Below are 21,202 nucleotides of genomic sequence, written 5' to 3' on the forward strand. Positions count from 1 at the left end.
TACCCCACCCCACCCCCCAAAAAGAAGTTCCTATTGGAAAAAATTTGTGTTATATGTAATATACTAATACACACACATATACACACACATATATATGTATTAAATACAATTAAATATTTGTTAGATCAAAAGGGATAAGTCTCTGAGTTTTAGAACTACTGACAAAAACTAATTCATGTGGGGATTTGGCCATGTACACTTTAAATATTTTTAAATTGTGTGTGTGTGTGTGTGTGTGTGTGTGTGTGTGTGAGAGAGAGAGAGAGAGAGAGAGACAGAGAGAGACAGAGAGAGACAGAGACAGAGAGACAGAGAGAGAGAGAGAGGGGGAGAGAGAGGGAGAGAGAATGAGAATGTGGGTTTGTACACATAAGTAGACCCTTGGGTGCCAAAAGAGGGGATTGGATCACCTGGAGTTGAAACTAAAAGTGGTTATGAGATATCAGATGTGGGTGCTGAGAACCATACTCAGGTCCTCTGGAGGAGAAATGGGTGCTATTAACCACTGAGCTACCTCTCCAGCCCCAACTATCTGCATTTTAAAACCAGCATGAAAGCCAGGCATGGTGGCACATGCCCTTAATCCCAGCACTCAGGAGGAAGAGGCAGGCAGATGTCTGTGAGTCTAGGCCAGTCTGGTCTATACAGTGAGTTCCAGGACAGCAAAGGATATGTAGAGACCCTGTTTGAAAACCCCAAAAATATGCTGGGCGGTGGTGGCGCACGCCTTTAATCCCAACACTCGGGAGGCAGAGCCAGGCGGATCTCTGTGAGTTCGAGGCCAGCCTGGGCTACCAAGTGAGTCCCAGGAAAGGTGCAAAGCTACACAGAGAAACCCTGTCTCGAAAAATCAAAAAAAGAAAGAAAAGAAAAATCCAAAAAAAGAAAGAAAAGAAAACCCCAAAAATAAATAAATAAACAAATCATGTTATTGTAAAAATTTAAATATTAACTATGCAGTCAGACTGGAAAAAAAATTGAATTAAATATAATAACATGAAAGTTCACGGCCATGGTATTTAAAGAGTCCACTTAAAGCAGGCGTTCCTGGGTGTCTCCCACAGTAACACTCACAAAGTTAATCTTTACTGAGCAATGACCCAAGGATAAGTAAGGAAAGGCTGTGAACAAATAGTTCCCACCTATGCAAATTCAAGAAGTAAACACTGGAAAAGAAAAAGGAAGCATTTTGGGGAACTGTCCTCTCCTGGCTTTCAAAGGAAAGCAAGTGAATCCTGTTATCCACCTAGTCAGCAGGGGAGACAGAGAAGTAGTGATGGTGAGGAAATATAGGAGTTTAGGACTGGCAGCAGGGACAGTCTGTCTCCTGAAAGGCAATAGAGCAACCAAGATTAAGTCTCAGAAAAGGGCCTTGACCTTTGGCCCAGTAAGAAAGAAATCTCCGTGTACATTGAATAGTGAGTGCCGCGTCCAGAGTGGGTGGGCTGTTCCTCGTTCCTCTGGACTGTTCTTCTTGTGATTTAATACCCCACCACCCACCACTACCCCAAAAAACTTTAGTCAAAGAGTGTCTGCCTCCGTTACTGCCCTGGGGCATCTGCTACTTGCCCAGCACTTTCTCTGTGGCCATCTCTGGGCCAAGCTCTTCAGGTCCAGCCCCTTATTAGTGCTGGCTCCTTGTAGCGCCATGAAGTCCGTGCAGATAGGAAAGAGGATCGTAGGAAAGACCATTGGTGCCAGGCAGGCGAGTTCCAGTGACATCATCCTCCACTGTGAATGAGCAGAGAGCACTGGGGCCCACACTAGGTATCGGGGCTTTGACCCCTGAAACTTTGTTCTCACCGTGTCCCAGGTGAGCCCCCTCTGTACCGGGAGCTAACGGAGCCTCTGGCATTAGGTTTTGGGAAGGTGGAATCAACAGCCAACCCAGGACAGGGCCTGGGACTCTGCAGTCGGGCATTCTACTGAGCTCTGGATGGCACCTCCCTGGAGGGATTGCTTCTGGGAAAGCTTCTTTCTGACATTGTAGATGAGCTGAGGCTCCACCACCACGAGGTAGGCGGACACTGGACAGAGGCCCTAGAGCATGCTGGGAGGTACCATCTTTCCTCTCTTATACTCTTACCCCCAGCCTCTTGAAGGCAACCAGCTACTTCCCCTCAGACACAGGGCTTAGCTCGAGAGTCCCACCTCCTGTCACCTGTCAAAGGCTTTGTGTGAGGAGTGTTCGAGCCTCAGCTAAGAGGAAACAGATTCTGGATGTGTTGCTGCCTCCCCACCCCACCCCGTCCCACCTCTCCCCTCCCCACCCCGTCCCACCTCTCCCCACCCCACCCCCACATCGACCTGGACATCTTTTAGGCAACTCTAGCTCAGATCCTTCTCCAACACCAATTTTTTTTTTCACCAGTCTCCACTGTTAACCATCTCCCTTACAGCAAAGAACAGTGCCTGCCTGTTTATCTCAAAAGCCGTGGAGCCATGCTTGAGTCTGCTTTGTTCTGGACCCACACCTCGCTCAGCTAGAATCTGTCCTGAGGGCCAGGAAAGTATATTTAGGCTGGGAAGGTCTTGCTGGTGTCCAGCCATAGTTCATGACAGAGCCCTAAAGGAGCAGAAGGCACACATTGTGCATCATGCCATCCCTACACAATGCCTCCACTCATCCCCTCCTTGCCTTCCAAGGGCTGTCATCCTCAGATGCATCCTGTGACAAAGCAGATTTGAGTGCCCCCTCCCCCAGCCCCAAAGGGATGCACCTGAAGTGATAGCCGTTCCTATGGTAACTTTGACACCAAAGTCTTGTTAATGTGTCACAAGTCCACCAGGCCATGTGCATCCTCTCTCCTGTCCTCACTGTCTCCAACACAGGAATCCAGGTGAAATGGAGACAATAAGTAGAGTAAGCAATGTTCTACTCTTAGAATCTGGGCTCTGGGTGGGCCAAAGGCACTGATTGCTGTCTTTGATCCACTGAGCCCACGTGTGGCTACAGCAAGGGGCCCACCTAGATAGAGTGACCAGCCTCTCAACTATGTGGGAGCCCGGAAATGCTGTCAGATCTGTATCATCAACCAACACCAGGCCTAGCCAGGTGCAGACCCCATCTGGCCCTATGGCAAAGCCTACCACACCCTCTATCCCAAGGGTGCTAGAAATCGTTGCCTAGCACTAGCCTGAGAAGGATGATAAGACACACGCCCCAAGGCTGCCTCTCTTCCTGCCTTCCTAGATTACTGCAGGAGGTAGCAAACTACCTTCCAGAAATTCCAGGTCTTCCCCTTCCCATCTTGTTACCAGAGTTATTAGGGACAGAGCCAGGACCCTAGGAGTCCTAACAAACCAGGCTCAGCCACTTATCCTGAATAGGCCAGTTAAGCAGACTGATAACAGAGAACGATGATTCAATGTGACTACATTAGGAAGAAAAACAAAGACATCTAGTGAACCACTACTGCCCACCTCACCTTCCCCCCCACTCACTTCCATATCCCCCCCCACACACTCATGCTCTGGGAGCTGCTATCTGTTCTTGGGATCCATGTGAGGTTGGCATTTCCCTAGTGTCCGGCTCAAGATTTAGGATGAAGGGTCAGGAATGGGCAAACTCCACCGAGGCCTACAGCATCAGGTTGGGCCTGGTTCCCTTCCTCTCTAGGCAGAGGTGTGGCTTCCATCTGGGAGGGTATAGCTTCCCTCCCATGTCTGTTTAGCTGAGTGTGTCTGTCTCTTTGCTTAGGCTTTTGCTGGGGCCAGAAAGGGCCCTCTAAGTAATGCTATCTATCCTGGTTTCATTCAGCAGAGGTGGAGCTGTGTGTGCATATACTGCCCCACACACCACACACACACACACACACACACACACACACACACACACACACACACAGGGTCTTTGACACCTGGGGAAAACAGTGAGGCAGGTTGACCAGGCTTCTGGGTGGAGGGTAGACCCAGAGCCCCCATGGCTACCTATCCATGTATTCATCTCTGAACATCCCAGGGTACTCCACTTCCTCTAGAAAATGTGATGAGTCAATCTTACTTCCTCTAGAAAATGTGATGAGTCACTCTCAGAAGCCCCTGAGGTAGCAGCAGTGTCTTTGAGCACATGTCCTGCTGAGGACCTCAACAATGCCAAGGACAAGTCTTCCTCCCAAAGCAGTGATAACCGCCCTGGTAATGTGCGGAAGGACTGCCCGCTCAGTCTCCGTCATCTGCTGATAGCATCGTAGGTATCTACCTGCCTGTGCTGCCCGTGTGCTCTGCCATCCTGCGCTGCATATGCTGCAGGGATGGAAGCCCTGCAAACTGTTCTCCAGGGTGCCTTGAACTAGCTTCCTGTTAGGTTTGCGAGCAGGATGCACCGGTGGAAAGGTGGGTTGCGATCAAGAGAGGTGTTAATCCTGACACCCCCACCCTTAGTATCATAGCAGTGACCTTGGCTTCTGGGGTCTGGTAAGGCTGGCTCTTCACTTAGTCCAGCACCACCATGTTCCTTGCCCGCCATGACCTCGCTCTGCTGAGCTCTTTGGCTGGGGTTCTGCATTCCAGTTGTATCCTGATGCCTTGATTTTCCTCCACACATTTCATTCTCAGCTCTTGTCCATGGGAAGGGGGCGGGGGTGGCAGGAGGAATTCCTTCAAGCCCCATACCAGAATTGACTCTGGTAGTTAGGACCTTGAACAAATCTTTCAACTCTCAATGGGATGTGTGGCCTCTTCTGCTTCCTATTCCTGAGTCTAAGGGCTGCTGGGTGACTCCACAGGCTGGATGTCTAAGGATGGGCTCCAGGTCTGTCCCTCCATGTACCCTCAACCAAGGATCCAGGCTAGCTAACAGAACAGCAGTCATCAGAAACAAGCTTTCTCAACAAGAACATGAGTGGCAATTCAACCCAGCAAGGCCACTCAAAGCCCCGCCTCAAATGGGTCACAAATATCCAATGATTGTGGCAGACAAGTGTTACATTGCTGGGGCAGGGGTGTGTTCTGCCTACTCTCAAAAGGACTACAGCATCAAGGACAGGGTGTGACTCTGTCCAACCAGACAGGCATACAGAAGGGCAACATGTGACTATCTGTGGGCGTCTTAACCAATGTTTCCATTATCTCAGCAAGGAAAAGGGAGTCACAAAATGCTTTACTTGAAGGAGTATACGAGTGCTACACACTTAGTATAAGTCGGTGCTCAAACTATCCCTGGCATATACTGGGGACCCAATAAAAGTAAGCTGCCACTGCTATTATTACTACCATCACTACAAATACCAGCAAAACCAAAACCACCACCGTCATCACCGTACCTAACACCATCACCATAACCATCGCAACCACCACCACCCAAACCAAAACTAATATTACCACCACAACTACCATCACTGCTACCAAACCCACAACCACTTTTATCACCACCATCACCACAACCACCACTACCATCATCATTAGCAAAGCAGCCAGTAACAGCCCCCAAATACCTCCCTTCCCAGCTGCACTAACATAAAAGCATAGGCACGTGTGCACACAAGTGAGTTTGCACATACATTGGAGTTAGACGAGACAGACCACTGGTTGGGTCTGCCTGGACTCACATTTTATTTGACCTTATAGTATTTTAAACTTCAGGAATTTCACAGAAAGCTCAGACTTCTTGAATTGTCTTTCCAGGTGGGGAACACAGCTAAGCAGATGCCTCTTCCAGAGACTGTAGGGTGAAAAGGAGAGACCTGGGTAGACACATGAACATACAACACTTAAGGGTGGAGATAGATGGGGGAGAAAATCTGTCAGAGTAGAGAAGAGTTGGAGTCAGGAGCCAGAGGAGAACCTGGGGGTGGGGGGAATCCTGTGAACTGGATCCAGCAACAAGTAGGCTCCAGGGAATTTTCCAGAAGTGAGAGGGTTGAGAGGCAAAGGTCTCATAATTGTAGGGGTTGGTCAAGGGAAAGCTTGCCCATCTCTTCCAAGATTGGCCAGAATGAGGAGAGTGAATGGGCTGGAGGCGGGGCCTCCTGTATAAGCACAGATGGAACCAATCCAGTAGGTGAAGTCAAGAACACAGGAAAGAAAGAAGACAGTGAGCCATATTGGGGGTGAGAAGTGAGAGGGAGCCAAGGCCAGCAAAGGGCTAATTCGAGAAGGAATGTGGGCAGCTGCTTCCCTGTGACAGGAGAAGGCTCACCACCTAGCTAGTGCCAGGCTGGAGTCGGACTCATGCATTCAGTCACTCAGCAGGCATCTCACGGGCACCTGCCTTTCAAGGCATGATTCTAACAACAACCGAAACAGACAAAGCATTGCCCACATCCTGGTCGTGGAAAGAGAAAAAACAAAGATGGGAATTATACAGCTTATTGGAAGGCAAGACTCACTATGAGTAATAATAAAGGGGAGCAGAGTGTGTGGCCATCTTCAGCAGGACACTTCAACACTGAGATGACATTTGACCGATGCTTGCAGGCAGTGACGGGAGCAACCAGGGACAGCACTGAAGAGCAGATTCAGGGACAACATGAGGGGCCTGAGACGGTGCCTGCCTGAGTCCTGAGGGGACAGCACAGTGGTGAGAAAGCAGGAGCAAACCAAGGGACAATGTGAAGAGATAAGGCCACAGAGACCACAGAGCCGAATTAGATGTGACTCTTCACTTCTCCTCAGAGTGAAACGAGGAGCCTCTCAGGGGATCCTGAGCAGACGTGCCATTCTCCAGCTTGTATTTTCATGGGTTGATTCTGGTTGCTGTTGAAAGACTGGGGGATAGGGCTTGGCAGGAAAGAGCTGGGGGCCTAGGTAGAAATGTTTAACATCTGGACAAGATGTGACGGGGCCAGGCCTTGAGGTGTGGCAGGGAAGAGACGCCATTCCTGGCACACTAGAAGGAAGAACCACCGGCACTTGTAGAGGACTTTGTGAAGGATGAGGGTGGTATCGAGTATGCCCTTACGGTGCCAACCTAAGCCATCTTAGCTTCAGGAGCCACTGAACTGGGCATGGTGATGGGTGGAGCAGGTGCTGGGGAAAGTGAAGATGGAGGACTCTCTTTGGATTTATTGCATGTGGTGTGTCTGCTAGACACCCACGTGGAGATGTCAAGTAAGAACAGGAGACACTCATCCAGATGCAGGGGAAGCATCCAGGCTGCGGGTGCAAACCTGGGACCCCTCACTGTCCAGGGTCACTGAGAATCATGAGAGCAGGCAAGACTGGAGACTGGAGTACAGACAAGACCGGCGCAGAGGAGGAAGAAGTTGGGAAGCGCTGTCTGGGAGCTGAGAGGAGCCTTTTGCGGATGACCTTGACAGGCTAGGCCACAAGGTCAATAGGCTGAGAACTGAAGGGCTGTGGAGATGACTCCAGGGTTAAAGGGCTTGCCGTGCGATCATGAGGACGTGAGTTCGGATCCCCAGAAATCCACAAAAATGCCAGGTAGCTGGGGTGACCCCCTGTAGTTACAGCCTCAGGAGATGGTGAGAGGGGACTTCCAGAGTAGACTGGCTGGCAAAACTAGCCATAGCTCTGAGCTCTGGATTTGGTTGTGAGATCCTGTCCTAATGAATGAGGTGCAAGAGCAGTCAAGGATGATTCTAGATATCCATCTCAGGCCTCCATTTGCACATGTGCGCACACACACACACACACACACACACACACACACACACACACACTTCCATATGCATGGGAAGCTATGAAAATAGAAACTTTTTTTTTTTTTTTGAGACAGGGTTTCTCTGTGTAACAGCCCTAGCTGTCCTGGAACTTGCTTTGTATACCAGGCTGGCCTCGAACTCACAGAGATCCACCTGCCTCCCGAGTGCTGGGATTAAAGATGTGCACCATGGCTGCCTAGCTTAGAAAAAATTTTTAATGGGGTTTGTTTTATTTTTTTGATACAGGGTCTCATTGTGTAGCTCTAGCTAGCCTGGAACTCACTATGTAGACCAGGCTGGCCGCAAACTCACAGAGACCCTCCTGACTCTGCCTCCCAAGTGCTGGGGTTAAAGGAGTGTACCACCACACCTGGTGGAAAGAATTTTTAAAGATGAGATCTAAGATGTCATCCCTGAGTTTAACAGCACGCTGGCAGAGGCAGTTTGAACAAAGCCATCCAGAGGCCAGTGAGCCTGCAATGGACCCTGAGAACATCTCAGCACCTCCCTCCAGGTTAAATGGGATGATGTATGTAGTCACGCTTTACACACATCGAGAGTGCCCTAAGCATTGGGGTATCTGCTGGGCTGAGAGATGGCCCTGGACAGTGGCACAGAGGATGGAAAGGCCTGTCCTTGAACATCTGAGTGGACCAGAGGCTTCCTTCCCAGCATCCTATCCAGACATCTGGAGCAGCCAGTGCCCTGAAAGGGACCATTCGTTCCGCTATCTCTAGAGGCCCTATTCTCTCAGCAGATGAGCCCACCTCCCCCAAGAAGCCAAAGAGTGTCCCTGAGCCCACCCCCAGAGACATGGAAGTTGACGTCACCTCTCCCCAACCCTCCGAATGGACTTCAGTGAGGATTGGCCCTGGGGAAGACGCAGTCGGGCCGGATGTGCTGGCCGTACGTGTCCTGGTCACCAGTGAGGACAGCAGGTATGCCCAGACTGCTGAAGGATGGAGGCGGCAGCAAGGTGATGGTGGGGGCCGGCTGCATCTGGGATCTGCTCTGCTTTCCACCGGGAACTCCCAGCAAAAGGGACTCTCTGGGCCTGTGTCCTCACCTGTTAATGGGAACTGTTAGAGTGCCTTGCCTCTGAAGGAGCTGTAAGACTCACAGAATTGACATGTGCCCGGTATTTCTTGCTGCATAGTAAATCCTCCAAGGCTGTGTTGCCGTTTTCTCAGAGAAGGGAAAGGCCCTGTTTTCCTCCAGGAGTTCATTGTCATGCAGGCACACTGTCACAGGGAGAGGCTCCTGGGGCCCTCCAATGCTGATACATGGTGAGGGAGAGGCCAAGATGGGCAGAGGGGAGAATATAGTTCTTAAGCACCCAGTATCCATCCGATCCACACCAACTGTGGTTATGAGAAGCACAGCCTTTGGGCCTCTTCCAGCCCCCACATACACCGAGTGCATCCAGGAAAACATCAGTATCAACTGCTAATGAATGCCTAGACTCTGAGTATGTAACTGTGACTGTGACTCACACACCAGGTGAGGTCCTTGCTCCCAGATATCTTCATCACCTGGGTAGACAGCCAGGGAAACAAGGAAAGACTAAATGAGAAAAATACCACGGATGTGTCAGGCAGGGAAAGAAAGTGGAGTTGTGTTATAAACAGGGTCGGGATGGTCACCTTAGACTGGATGGCCAGGAAAGGTTTCTCTGTCAGTCACTGAGTAAGTACCACAGTGACAGAGTGCCAAAGTAGCCCCGGAGCAAGTGGGTCGCCCCCTTTCATCACATGTGGGCCAGTAGCGAAGGGGCCTCTGTGAGACTGTGCTGGCCATGCTGGGCTCGCCCAGATGGGTTCTGGATCTAGCTGGCTGTCAGCTAGAGCAGTGGGAATGGTGTAGGAAGAGAATGGAAGGTCCACGTAGCCAGCAGCCAATATGGGTGATGTAGGGGCGGGGTTATCCTGGGAAGCTTGGGTGTAGTTCAATGGTAGAGCACTTAACTAGCATGTGCTAGGCCTGAGTTTAATCCTCAGCACCAGGGAGGAAGAAGGGGAGGAAGGAGGAAGAGAAAGGAGGGAGAGGAGGGAGGGAGGGAGAAAGACTGGTTGATTGGTTTTGAAGGAATTTATATTTTATTCTGGGAACAATTGAAAGAGAGTTAAATTCTACATGGCACACCATGAACAGTGTTTGGTTATCTACAGGCTTCGGTGTGGAGAGCAGAGGAGGCAGGATGGGGGAGACTGAAGGCAGGGAGAGACTTTGCAGGAATCTGGGGCTCCTGGGAGTTGGGGATCAAGGGTCAGAGCCATGGTGACGGATTTGCTGGTAGACTACACATGAGAATAAGAGAGCTCAAAGGCTTCTCCCCAGTCTTGACTTGAATTACTGAAGGGATGGTAGGAATATTAGGAATATTCTCGAGGCATCCGAGGGTGAGGAAAAGCAGAGTTTCGGGTTGTGGGAAAGCAGAGTGCTCGATGTTGAGCCTGTTGGGTTTGACAGGGCTGTGTCTCTGTGCCGACACTGTCTGCAATTGAGCATTAAGTCCACAGTTTCTGAGGACACACACACACACACACACACACACACACACACACACACACACACACCACTTGAATCCCTGTGGTTTTCCTTCCGCCTGCCCAGCCACACAGCTGGTGGAGGAAAGCCATGTCCATTCTGTGGGTTAGGAGCTAGGTCTCTAGAGATGAGCTTCTTTGGCCCAAAGAGCTTAGCAGCCACACTCTTGTTGGCCTTTGTTTCCATTTGTGGGTTTGGTTTGGGGCAGTCTCGTGTGGCCCAGAGTGGCCTTAAATTCATTATGCAGCTGAGGCTGGTCTTAAAATCTTGATCTCGCTGCCTCTACCTCCAAAGTGCTAGAATTACAGGTGTATGCTACCACACTCAGTTTATGAGGTGCTGGGGACTGAACCCAGGACTTTGTGCATGCTGGGCATGCACTCTACCAACTTACCCACATCCCCAGCCCTAGAGCCACGGCTTGGGAGGAAGGAGAGTGAGAACAGCCTTCACTGAAGTGGTTCAGGAGACCTGGGAGCGAACCTTCTTCCTGTTCTGTCCCAGGCTGTAGGAGCTTCTGACTGTCGGAACAGCGCCCCAGCCTGGGAGCCTCATGAAAATGTCTTCTCACATTCTGGAGGCTGGAATATAATATCTGACCAAACTTTTTGTGGGAGATGAAACACACAGCTACTCACCCTAGAGAGGGAACCTACAACAGACCAAAGCGCAGATACCACCAAAGTCCAACTGGGTGAACCGTGAGCTTTAGTGGGGTTACCTACAGGAATACAGGTGAGGGGTTACTTGTAAGGTGCAGAAATGACTCAAAGACAGCTGAGTCAACAAGTCCACCCCAGCATGGGTGACAGCTCACAAAGCTGGGAACCTGGAGCACACTGCACAGCCTGCAGGCAGCTCAATAGGTCAGAGAGTGTTCTTTCCAGGTGATGCAGTCAGTCTAAACCTCTTCTGGGCAGCTTGGCTGGTTTCTGCTCCTTCCAGGTGATCTACTCTCAGAGCCTCCTTGTACCTCAGCTTGTCTGAGTCTTCTTGGCTGCTCAGCTCTCTCTCATCTGAGGGGGACGCTTGACTTTTATTGCTTACTCTGGCGGGGCGGGGTTTGGTCGATCTAGTCAGATTCAGGGACTTCCTGAAGCATTTTGAGTTGTTTACTTTCCTGCTTGTGGAGCTTCCCTGCAGAATGGACTGTGTCAGTATCAGAGGAAACTGTCATATGACAAGTATGAGATCAAAGGGTGGCAGAGGAGAATTCTCCTGGGGGCTCTGAGGGAAAAGGGGTCTATCTCAAGCCTCTCCCTGGCCTGTAGATGGATCTTCCTGTTTGCAATGACAGCCACCTTCTAGGTGCATTTGTGTCCCAGTTTCTTGCTATAAGGGCACCAATCACAGGATTAGGGCCCACCATAATGACCTCATTTTAACTCAGTCACCTCTTTAATGGCCCTCTCTCTAAACGCAGTCACATGCTGAGGTATTGGGAGCCACCCCCTTAGCATGGGAATCTAATAATCCAGGACATGACCGAGCTAAGTCTGGGCCCAGGCACAGAGGTAGCTGAGCTGACACCCTTGCTCCAGGCCCCTGAGGACTGTCCAAGGTGATGAGTAGGACATGGAGTGTGGGGGTGGGGTGGGGTTCTAGAGCCTCTGGCTCACCCTCCTCTTCCTCCTTCAGCTCTGATGCAGAATCTGACTATGGCAGCATCGGAGTCCCCTGTGCAAAGGGCTGCAAAGAGAGGCCCCAGCTTCCAGAATCCACGCCTCTATCAAAGCCCCCAACCCGGCACAGCTCCCTGAGGGAGCCCCTGACTGGACCAGGCTCTCTCCTGCACCACGAGGAGCCACAAGCTAGCCCTGGTAAGTTAAAGGGTCCACCAGGCTTCATCCGGGAACACAGAGAGGGAGCAGGGACCAGGTACAGACAGGGGGTCAGGATCAGACCTAGACTCCTCCAGAAGCATTGGGGTCACAAGTAGGAGGACATCCAGTAGTTCTAGGCAGCTGCCGCATGTCATTGGCTGTCACAGATAAGGAAATCTAGGTCTTTGCCTGGAACCGCCTCCTCGTGTCTCAGGGGCCCCTCCAGCATCCCATAGTGTTTGAGAGAAGGAACATGAGTCTGGTTGCTATGTAGCCCTAGGTAACTCAGTCTCCTAGGACCCCTTGAGCATACCTCTCGGGGTGCCACAGGAGGTGTTACTGGTGTGTGAGGGGGTAGATGAGATACACCCAAAGGTAACCTACACAGTAATGAGGGTACTTTTTCTACTGGAACCTTCTTCACACATGACCCCTTTTCATCTCTAAGTTCACATGTGAGGTGAGTGGCATCCAGCTCATTCTGTGGGGCATGCTATGATCTCCAGCCAGTGAGCCATGTGGCCAGGGCTGGTGACTCCACTCCTAAGCTCCAGCCAGCTAAGAATTTGCCTTTAGTAGCCCAGCTCTGGACTCAGTCAACAGCCACATAGCAGCAAATCAGGACATCCTCTGACTTCCTGGGGACCCCTGCAGGGCCATAGAAATCTGCTGCCTGAAGGACCAACAGCTTTAAATGGCCTGTGAGAGCTGGTGGTCAACTTGTCCTGCATTGCCCTCTGGTGGCCAAGAGAAGAATCGCCAGCTGGTCCTCACCAGAGTGGGGGTTTCCAGAAGACCAGGCCTGGGAAGAGCTCGGCCAAAACAAACACAGACACTTGTATAGCCATTTCCAAGCCTTGGAAACTCTGAATTTAACCTTCAATGTGGGCCTTGAAAGACTAGGAAGTGGACAGGCACGGTATATGGCTAATGCCTGTAATCCCAGAACTCAGCGCATTAGGCAGGAAGATTGCCACAAATTTGAAGTTAGACCCAACCTGGGCTACAGGGTAAAACCCTATCTCAAAAACAAAAACAAAACAAAAACTTAATCCTAAGCATAACCCTGACAGAGGGAAGCCTGCCTGCCATTCACCCTTTCCTCTGAGTCTCCTTTCTCCTCCATGGGACTTGAAGCAATATGCCTGGATGCTGTAAATTAGAATTATGTGTCTGTCTGTATGAAAAATAAAGCTTCTGGATCAAGAATAACAAAGCCAGTTTAGGAGGCAAAGACTCCAGAGAGGCAGGCCATAATTCTAAACAGCCAGTTTAAAACTGTTCAGAAGGAAACAGTTTCGCCAGTTTAGAGGGAAACTCAGAGATGATTGTTCTCACTGTCAAAGAGGAAAAACACATTGGTTTGTAGGTGTGCGCTGACACAACTTTTCTCAACGCTTGTCTGAGTTTGTAACTCTGCTGCCATGATAAAACACTGAAAACCAACGTGGGGAGAAAAGGGTTTATTTGGCTTACAGGTTATAGTCCATAATGATGAAAGCAAGGGGAAGACTCAAAGCAGGAACCTGGAGGCAGGAACCTGGAGGCAGGACCTGGAGGCAGGAACCTGGAGGCAGGACCTGGAGGCAGAACCTGGAGGCAGGAATCTGGAGGCAGGACCTGGAGGCAGGACCTGGAGGCAGGAACCTGGAGGCAAGAACCTGGAGGCAGGAACCTGGAGGCAGGACCTGGAGGCAGGAACCTGGAGGCAGGACCTGGAGGCAGGAACCTGGAGGCAGGAACCTGGAGGCAGGACCTGGAGGCAGGAACCTGGAGGCAAGAACCTGGAGGCAGGAACCTGGAGGCAGGACCTGGAGGCAGGAACCTGGAGGCAGGACCTGGAGGCAGGACCTGGAGGCAGGAACCTAAAGGCAGGACCTGGAGGCAGGAACCTAGAGGCAGGGACCTGGAGGCAGGACCTGGAGGCAGGAATCTGGAGGCAGGACCTGGAGGCAGGACCGGGAGGCAGGACCTGGAGGCAGGACCTGGAGTAGCAGCTGTGGAGGAATGCTGCTTACTCCACTACCTTTCTTACACAGCCCAGCCACCTGCCTAAGGGTGACACCGCCCTCAGTGGGCTGGGCCCTCCTACATCATTAGCAGTTAAGGAAATACCTCCACAGACATGCCCACAGGAGGAGGCGTTCCCTCTTCCCAGATATGTCTAGGTTCCTGTCAATTTGCAAAAACCTAACCAGCACCATGATTAACTCTACAGAAAGCTCCTGGCTTCTGTAAAATAAATGATGTCGAGAGATGTCCTAGGTCATGTCCTTAACAGTGGCTGCCTATGTCTGGTTTTTAGGTACCCTGTGCTGGCAGGGAAGGGCATACCAAGACCTGAAGCATGGGTTGGCCCTCAGAAACTAGAGAATTTGATTCTACAGTAAAATATTCTGTAATATACTCTACAATAAAGCCCGACTTTACAGTGAATCACTGAGCAGATAGAAAAACGGGTAGACCATATGACTTCCAATCCTTTCTTGACTCAGTCTTCGGCAGTCTTGATGATGATTGACAGACAAGCCCCAGTGTAAGTGCAACATTTCTTACATAGATGCTGCAGCTTAGATATGACATATCTCTCCCCTATCTGCCCTCCAACCCCCGCCCAATGCTCATGTGTTGAAGGCTTGGTCCCAGCTATTGACAGCTAATTAGATCATGAATGGTGCTAACTTCAGTGGATTAACTTATCAACGAGGCCACGAGAGAGTGTGGGGCCTAGTTGGAAGAAGTAAGTGCCTGTGGGTGTGCCTTTCAAAGGCACATCCTATCCCCAGATTCTTCCTCCCACTCTCTCTGCTTCCCAGTGGGACAGTTCGCTCCACTATATGATGCTCTGCCTCCCCAGAGGCCCATAGCAATGGACCCAGCTGACTATGGAGTGACCCCTCTAAAACCCTGATGCCTAATAAGTCTCTCCTCCTTTAGATAGTTCACACTACCATGCATCATGGTGATGAAGTAAGCCCATCACTTTCCCAAATAGCACAGGACTAACCCCACTGGTGGATCTCATGGAGGTTCACCAGCCACAACGCTCACCTGCATCACTGCCTCCTGGTGGTTTCAGAGGAGGCTGGGTAAGAGACGGATACTGTTTTCAAGACTCCTGGTCTGTACAGCCATGACCACAGCAGTGTTATCCACAACAGCCCTAGGGGAGACAAAACCCTCCCCCCCCTCCATCATTTTTATTTGGTTGTCTCTGGTTTTATCCTCTTACAACAAAGGAGTACATGTAAAAGGACGATGGCCTGAATGGTCCTTTTTCTGTTAGTGCATTTTACCATCATTTAGCAAGAGATTGCCAGGACTGCCTTAGCATGCCAAGCAACCTTCCAGACCCTCCAAGTTCGTCAACATAGAACCTTCCCGAAGAGATGAAGGTGTGAAGCAATGTAAACCCTTGTGTTATGGAAAACACTCATTTAAACTCTCTGTGTCTCACTCCGCTTTCCACTGCTGTGAGGAAATGCCTGAGATAGACTCTGGCTTGCTGTGGCTCCTGCTCTCTTGGCCCAGCTGCCTTTGGGCCTTTGGTGGGGCAGTATATTCCAGAGAAGAAAACTGCTCGCCTGGTAGAATCTCAGAAGTGAAAAACCAGGCAGGAGCAAGGGTCCTTATGTCCCTTCAAGGCTACAAGCCCAGTGACCCAATTCCCTTCCACTAGACCCGACTCCTAAAGCTTCCACCACCTCCCCCAGCACCACAGGCTAAGACCAAGCTTTTAACACAGTAGCCCTTTGGGACACTTAAACCCAAAGCTTAAGAACCCCATTCAGTGGTTCATATAAATCCTGAGTTAAAGGCATAGTCCCAGATCCCCAACACCCAAGAGCCAGGCTCTGCGGACCTAAAGCCAAATCAAGTGTCTACATTTGGTAAAAGAATCCCAAACGCCGGGATGCAGGTCAGCACGCCTGTGCTTTAGACATCACAGCAGGGCAGCTTCCTGGCATGCCTCAATGAAGTAGCTGTGGTGCGTGCCCAAAGCAACTAAGCGGAGCTATCTAATTCATCAAGTTCATGGACAGAAACTAATATGGTTTAAGAGGGCAATCTGTCCCCGAGTTGTTCCAGCCTAAACAAGTTGGTATTCTCCATCGTTAAGCAGGCATTTGAGGCAGCTGCAGGACAGGAAGAACACTGGCTAGTGTGTAACAATAAAACCAGATCAAACGCATCTGGCTAAATGCTTGCCCTCTACTCCTTTTCCCAAACAGGCTGTGTACTGTGAGCTCCAAACGCACTCCTTTAAAATTAATACAAAGTGGGGCTGGAGAGATGACTCAGAAAAGCCCTTGCTACCCTTGCAGAGGACCCAAGTTCGGTTCCCAGTACCCGCATACTGGCTCATGACTGCCTGTAACTCCAGCTCCAGGGAATCTGACATACTCTTCTGGCCTCTGAGGGTACCAGGCATGCACACGGTACACAGACATACATGCAGGCAAACACTCATACACATTTAAAAAAAAAAAAAAAACTTTATACAAAGTTGATCGGTACATATAGAGCACAAGCTGTTGAATACTGCTAGATAAATCATTGCTCTAAAAGCTGCTTAGAAATTTTTTGTTTGTTTGTTTTTTCGAGACAGGGTTTCTCTGTGTAGCTTTGCGCCTTTCCTGGATCTCACTCTATAGACCAGGCTGGCATTGAACTCACAAAGATCTGCCTGCCTCTGCCTCCCGAGTGCTGGGATTAAAGGCGTGCGCCGCCACCGCCACCACCGCCACCACCACCTGGCTAGAAATTTCTTTTCCAGATTCGAGTGTGCACATTTGTAATCCCAGCACTTGGGAAAGGTGAGTGTGCACACCCATAATCCCAGCACTCAGGAAAGATGTGAGTGCACACCCATAATCCCAGCACTCAGGAAAGATGTGAGTGTGCACACCAGTAATCCCAGCACTGTGAAAGCAGAGGGAGGAGGGTCGCTGCTAACCTGAGGTCGGCCTGGTAAGCACAGCAAGATCCAGGCCAGTCAGTGCTGCACAGTAAGACATGTTCAAAACACAAAGGAAGGGAAAGAAAAGAGAGCGGGGAGTCGAGGGAGAGCGAGTTTCTTTTGCTAAAAAGTGATAGCTCCAGAGGGGGGCAAAAGATTGAAAGAGCCAGAGGACCAGGGAGTTTGCTGTGAGATTGTCTCCTAGTCATGGCAGATGCTACACCCGTCAAGTCTCAAGCTGAACAAGGACAACACTAGACATGCCAGAGTGGACAGGAGCAAGCCTATGTGGCCCCAGCCTTACACAAAGAACTGTAGTCAGCTAAGGAATGCCAAGAGTGGGCCGGGCAGCCCCCCCCCCCCAGGAAGAACACATGAACTGGTGGTCCAATACCGAGTGGTCAGCCCTGAAAACACACATCCGGGTAACAATACACAGACAGAGCGGGTTATAGTTCGGAGGATATGCACATACACATGCATATATGCATGCAGCAATAACAATGAAGAAAACGGCCATGAGTTAGAAAGCGAGGAAGGAGAGGTATATGGGAGGGCCCGGAGGGAAAGGAAAAATGACGTAATTATAATCTCAACAGTAAAAGAAAAAAAAAAAAAACACTGTTCCTCACTTGGGCCCATGAGGTAATACAGAGCAAGGTAAACATCTGGCTTTTCTATTCGAGTTTGCATCTGTCTTTGTCCAAACTTTGGGCCAGACCACTGCACGTTAATCACTCCAGGAGTGGCTGTGTCACGCCAAGTGACACCTGTGCTACCTTCCCCACCCCGTCCCCCATGGCTTCATGAAGGCACACAGAACAGAGCAATGCTGGATTTACTTTTAGTCATTATAATATCCTGTTCCAGGCCCCAGAAGTTTTCAGTCATTGTCCTAAACCTACCGCCACCTCTTAGACTCCAGACCAGCAGAGCCTGGCAAGCGGGTCATCCCGTGATGAGATTACACAAGCCCACCCCCACCCCCACCCCCAAGCCGAGATCGTCAAAACGTCTGCTTCTCCTCACTGTGCACAGCCAGAACAGAGCACTGATTAACCAGACCACACCTCAACTTTGACCTCTTGCCTCCTGACCCAGTTCTTGGCCCAGAGCTCATGCCAGTGCCCCACAGATGGGCTCGAACGCTCGCTTTCTACTCCCTTAAGGATGCTGTTTAACACCCTTCCCTGCATTTCCACCATGATTTCTGCTCATTTTCTCCAGGGCAAGCTTGACGTGTGGGAACCTGTGTGAGGTAAACCACCATGGCCAGGACAACTTAGAGAAGGAAGGGTTTATTTGGGCTCACGGTTCCGGAGGGATGAGAGTCCAGAATGTCAGGGAGGCATGGCAGCATGCGGCAGGCATGGTGGCCGGAGCGAGACGCTGAGAGCTCATGTCTTCAATGGCAAACACGAAGCAGGAAATACACCAAAAGTAGAGTGAGGTTACGTATTCCCAAAGCCCACCCCTCTCAACGACACATCTCCTCCAGTGCCACCAACCGGGGAGCAGGTCTTCAAGAACCTGAGCCTGTGGGGACATTTCTCACTCCAACCATCAGCTGTGGAGTCAGGTCTCTGACCTAGGACTCCAGTTATATTGTGACCTCACTATTGTTCCTGCCGTGGTAAAATTGTGCCTCAGTGCCCTATTTCTACCAGTGGTGCCTCTGGGCCATCAGTTCCACCATCCCACAGTCTAAAGCAGAGACCCTAAGGAGCTGAAGGATCTTGTCCTGAGAAAGGAAACCCAAGGTAGTGGCTGGCATGGCAGTCCTGAGGGTCAGCTCATAAGGGCAGGGGTGAAATGTCTGGGTGAGATGAGAGAGCACTCACTGGTCAGGTCTTGGATTCAGAGAGCTCTGTGTTCAAACCTTCTCCACCCCTTCTCCCACACCCTCCCATGGGTGTCTTTCCCCCCCACCCAGTTCCATCTTCTGCCCCTCAGATGTGCACGCACGCCCCTCCTTCCTCTCTGAAGGAAACACAGACGCCTGAGCATTAGAGTTCAGTGTGGGAACAGGAAGCATTTGGATCCCACGCCTGTCCTCAGATTCAGAACGGCCAGTGCCTGTGCTCAAGGCCCCACCAGGCAGAGGAGAAACACACGGGGTCCTGCAAACATGCTTCCATTAGGAACCCAACTTTGAGGAGTTCTCACCTGCTGCTCTATTGAGACAGGGTTCCTCCTATTGTTTCCATACAGTATACTGCAGACCAGCTGGGCTGTGAGCTTTCCACCGAGCCTCTGTCTGCCACCATCCCACTGGGAGTGCTACAATAGATGCACGCCTCTATGGCAGATTGGGGTTTTTTGTTGTTGTTGTTTTGGTTTGTTTTGCTCTTTTTGAGATTGTAATTTAATTACATTTCTCCCTTCCCTTTCCTCCCTCCAAACCCTTCTATAAACCCTTCCCCACCCTCCTTCAAATTCATGGCCTCTTCTTTCCTTAATTGTTTTAGCATGCATACAAGTATTTGTATGTACACATATATTCATAAATATAACCTCCTGAGTTTATATAATGTCACCTGTATGTATGTTTTCAGGGCTGACCATTTAGCACTGGACAACCAATTGTATGCTCTTCCCTGAGGAGGACCATCTCTCCCGCTCCCAGATCTTTATTTGGGTTTCAGGGATCAAACCCAGGTTATCTCCTGAACCATCTCCCCAGCTTCCTGTATAATTATCTGATGAAGAATGAGGGAGGGAGGGAGGGAGGGAGGGAAGAGGGGAGGGAGGAAGGGGAAAGTAGGATGGGGTCAGAGAAGTACAGTGTGTTAAGAGGAAGTGTCTGTCTGTCCTAAGTGCTTGCCTGCTAACTTTTGGTGAGAACGCCACAGGAGACCAATTCTTCTCCTGCACACTAACAAACTCTTCCGTCTTCCCTGCCCCTTTCTGTTTTCCACCACAGCTCTGCAAAGGACCCACAGCCTCCAGTCTCCAGCTCCAAGCAAATACCAGAACTGGAGAAGAAAATTCCCGTCCAGTGAGTCATGAAGGGGGGCGGTGGGGGGAAGGGGGGTCCAGGGGTGGGGAGGCATTGCTCTCATTCCTTACATGGTATCTTCTCTGGCATAGCCTGGGATATGAGGGCAAGAAAAACCATTAGCTTGACTCGATTTCCACTGCTAACTAGAAGCATTTGCCGAGGGATCTGGGACCTCCCCAGGCCTCTCTCTCCACTCTGAAATCCCAGTGCTTATACTTTCACCAGAACAGAGCCCTCTCAGTCATGAGCTCCAAGTTTGAAATGAGGAAGAGGAGGAGAGACTGAGAGCCAGGCGCTTGGTTCTGTCCCAGGAACTGGACTAGATCCCCTTTTGGCTCCATGTCATTGTGGCCAAGGCATGAAGGTAGCAGCTTGCACTAGAACATGAGTGTAAACACTCACAAATACACACACACACACACACACAGAGAGAGAGAGAGAGAGAGAGAGAGAGAGAGAGAGAGAGAGAGAGAGAGAGAGAGAGAGTTTGTTTCTTCTGAGCAGGTCTTGGCCCCTGGGTGAGTTCCAGGGCTCCCACAAGAGGTATAGTGACCATGTACACATAGTCACACAGCAACAGAATTCCCCCCCAGAACCCTTGAGTGAGAAGCTGGGGCTCCATCCTGCTGTGAGCCCCTCACCCCCTCCTGCCTCCCTTTGTATCCATGTTCCCTCTCCAAGGCTGACCCCAGGGAGGCCTTGGGCAGAAGCCCCAACTCTCCCTCTTTCTGAGTCAGCCTGATTCCGGGCCAGTGAGTCATTTCCCACCAACCCCCAGACTCATCGCCTCTCATTGTGTCTCCCCAGGACAAGGGCCACCTTTGGAGCTAGACCAGATCTGCATACCTGGGGATAAGCTAAAATGGTAGCTGACTCATCTGAGCTCCCCCGGGGGGGGGGGGGGTAAATGTGAGAGCACAGAGGAGTCTTCTCACCCTGTGCCTGGAGGTTCAGAAGCACTAGGATCCTGCTCTCAGGCCGGTCCTCCTGGGTGTTGAGGCTATCCCAACATTTCTGAGCATCACCAGTGTCAGAGAGCTCAGTCTGTCCTCAGCAAGCTCCCAGCATGGGGTGAGACTGGCAAACAGCAGGGCCAGGGATTCTAGAAAACAAGACAATTCTGTTACCCAGAGGTGGGGTTTGGGGACTGACCTGGAGACTTCAGTGTTCAGTTATTAATGAATATAGGGTGTGGGTCTTAAGTACCCAGTGACGCTGAATGTGAGCAGGGCTTGACCCTGTTGTTTCTGTGGCCTAGCAATGTCTG

At 50.7% G+C, this 21,202-nt stretch overlaps 1 protein-coding gene across 5 annotated transcripts in view; it reads left to right on the forward strand.

Moving 5' to 3' along the window:
* The window catches only part of Mical2 (microtubule associated monooxygenase, calponin and LIM domain containing 2), a 191,101-nt gene that overhangs the window by 133,445 nt on the left and 36,454 nt on the right, over positions 1-21,202 (forward strand). For 3 of the 5 annotated variants that reach the window (XM_076550354.1, XM_076550364.1, XM_076550366.1), the window contains 3 exons: positions 8,362-8,542; positions 11,790-11,971; positions 19,858-19,932. In XM_076550354.1, coding sequence (XP_076406469.1) covers positions 8,362-8,542; positions 11,790-11,971; positions 19,858-19,932 — 438 coding nt within the window. Of the gene's footprint in view, positions 1-8,358; positions 8,543-11,789; positions 11,972-18,564; positions 18,695-19,857; positions 19,933-21,202 lie in introns of those variants that run through there. The other 2 variants (XM_076550361.1, XM_076550400.1) reach the window with 2 other exon arrangements.

The sequence above is a fragment of the Peromyscus maniculatus genome, chromosome 1 (genome assembly GCF_049852395.1).
Source record: "Peromyscus maniculatus bairdii isolate BWxNUB_F1_BW_parent chromosome 1, HU_Pman_BW_mat_3.1, whole genome shotgun sequence".
Classification (NCBI taxonomy): domain Eukaryota; kingdom Metazoa; phylum Chordata; class Mammalia; order Rodentia; family Cricetidae; genus Peromyscus; species Peromyscus maniculatus.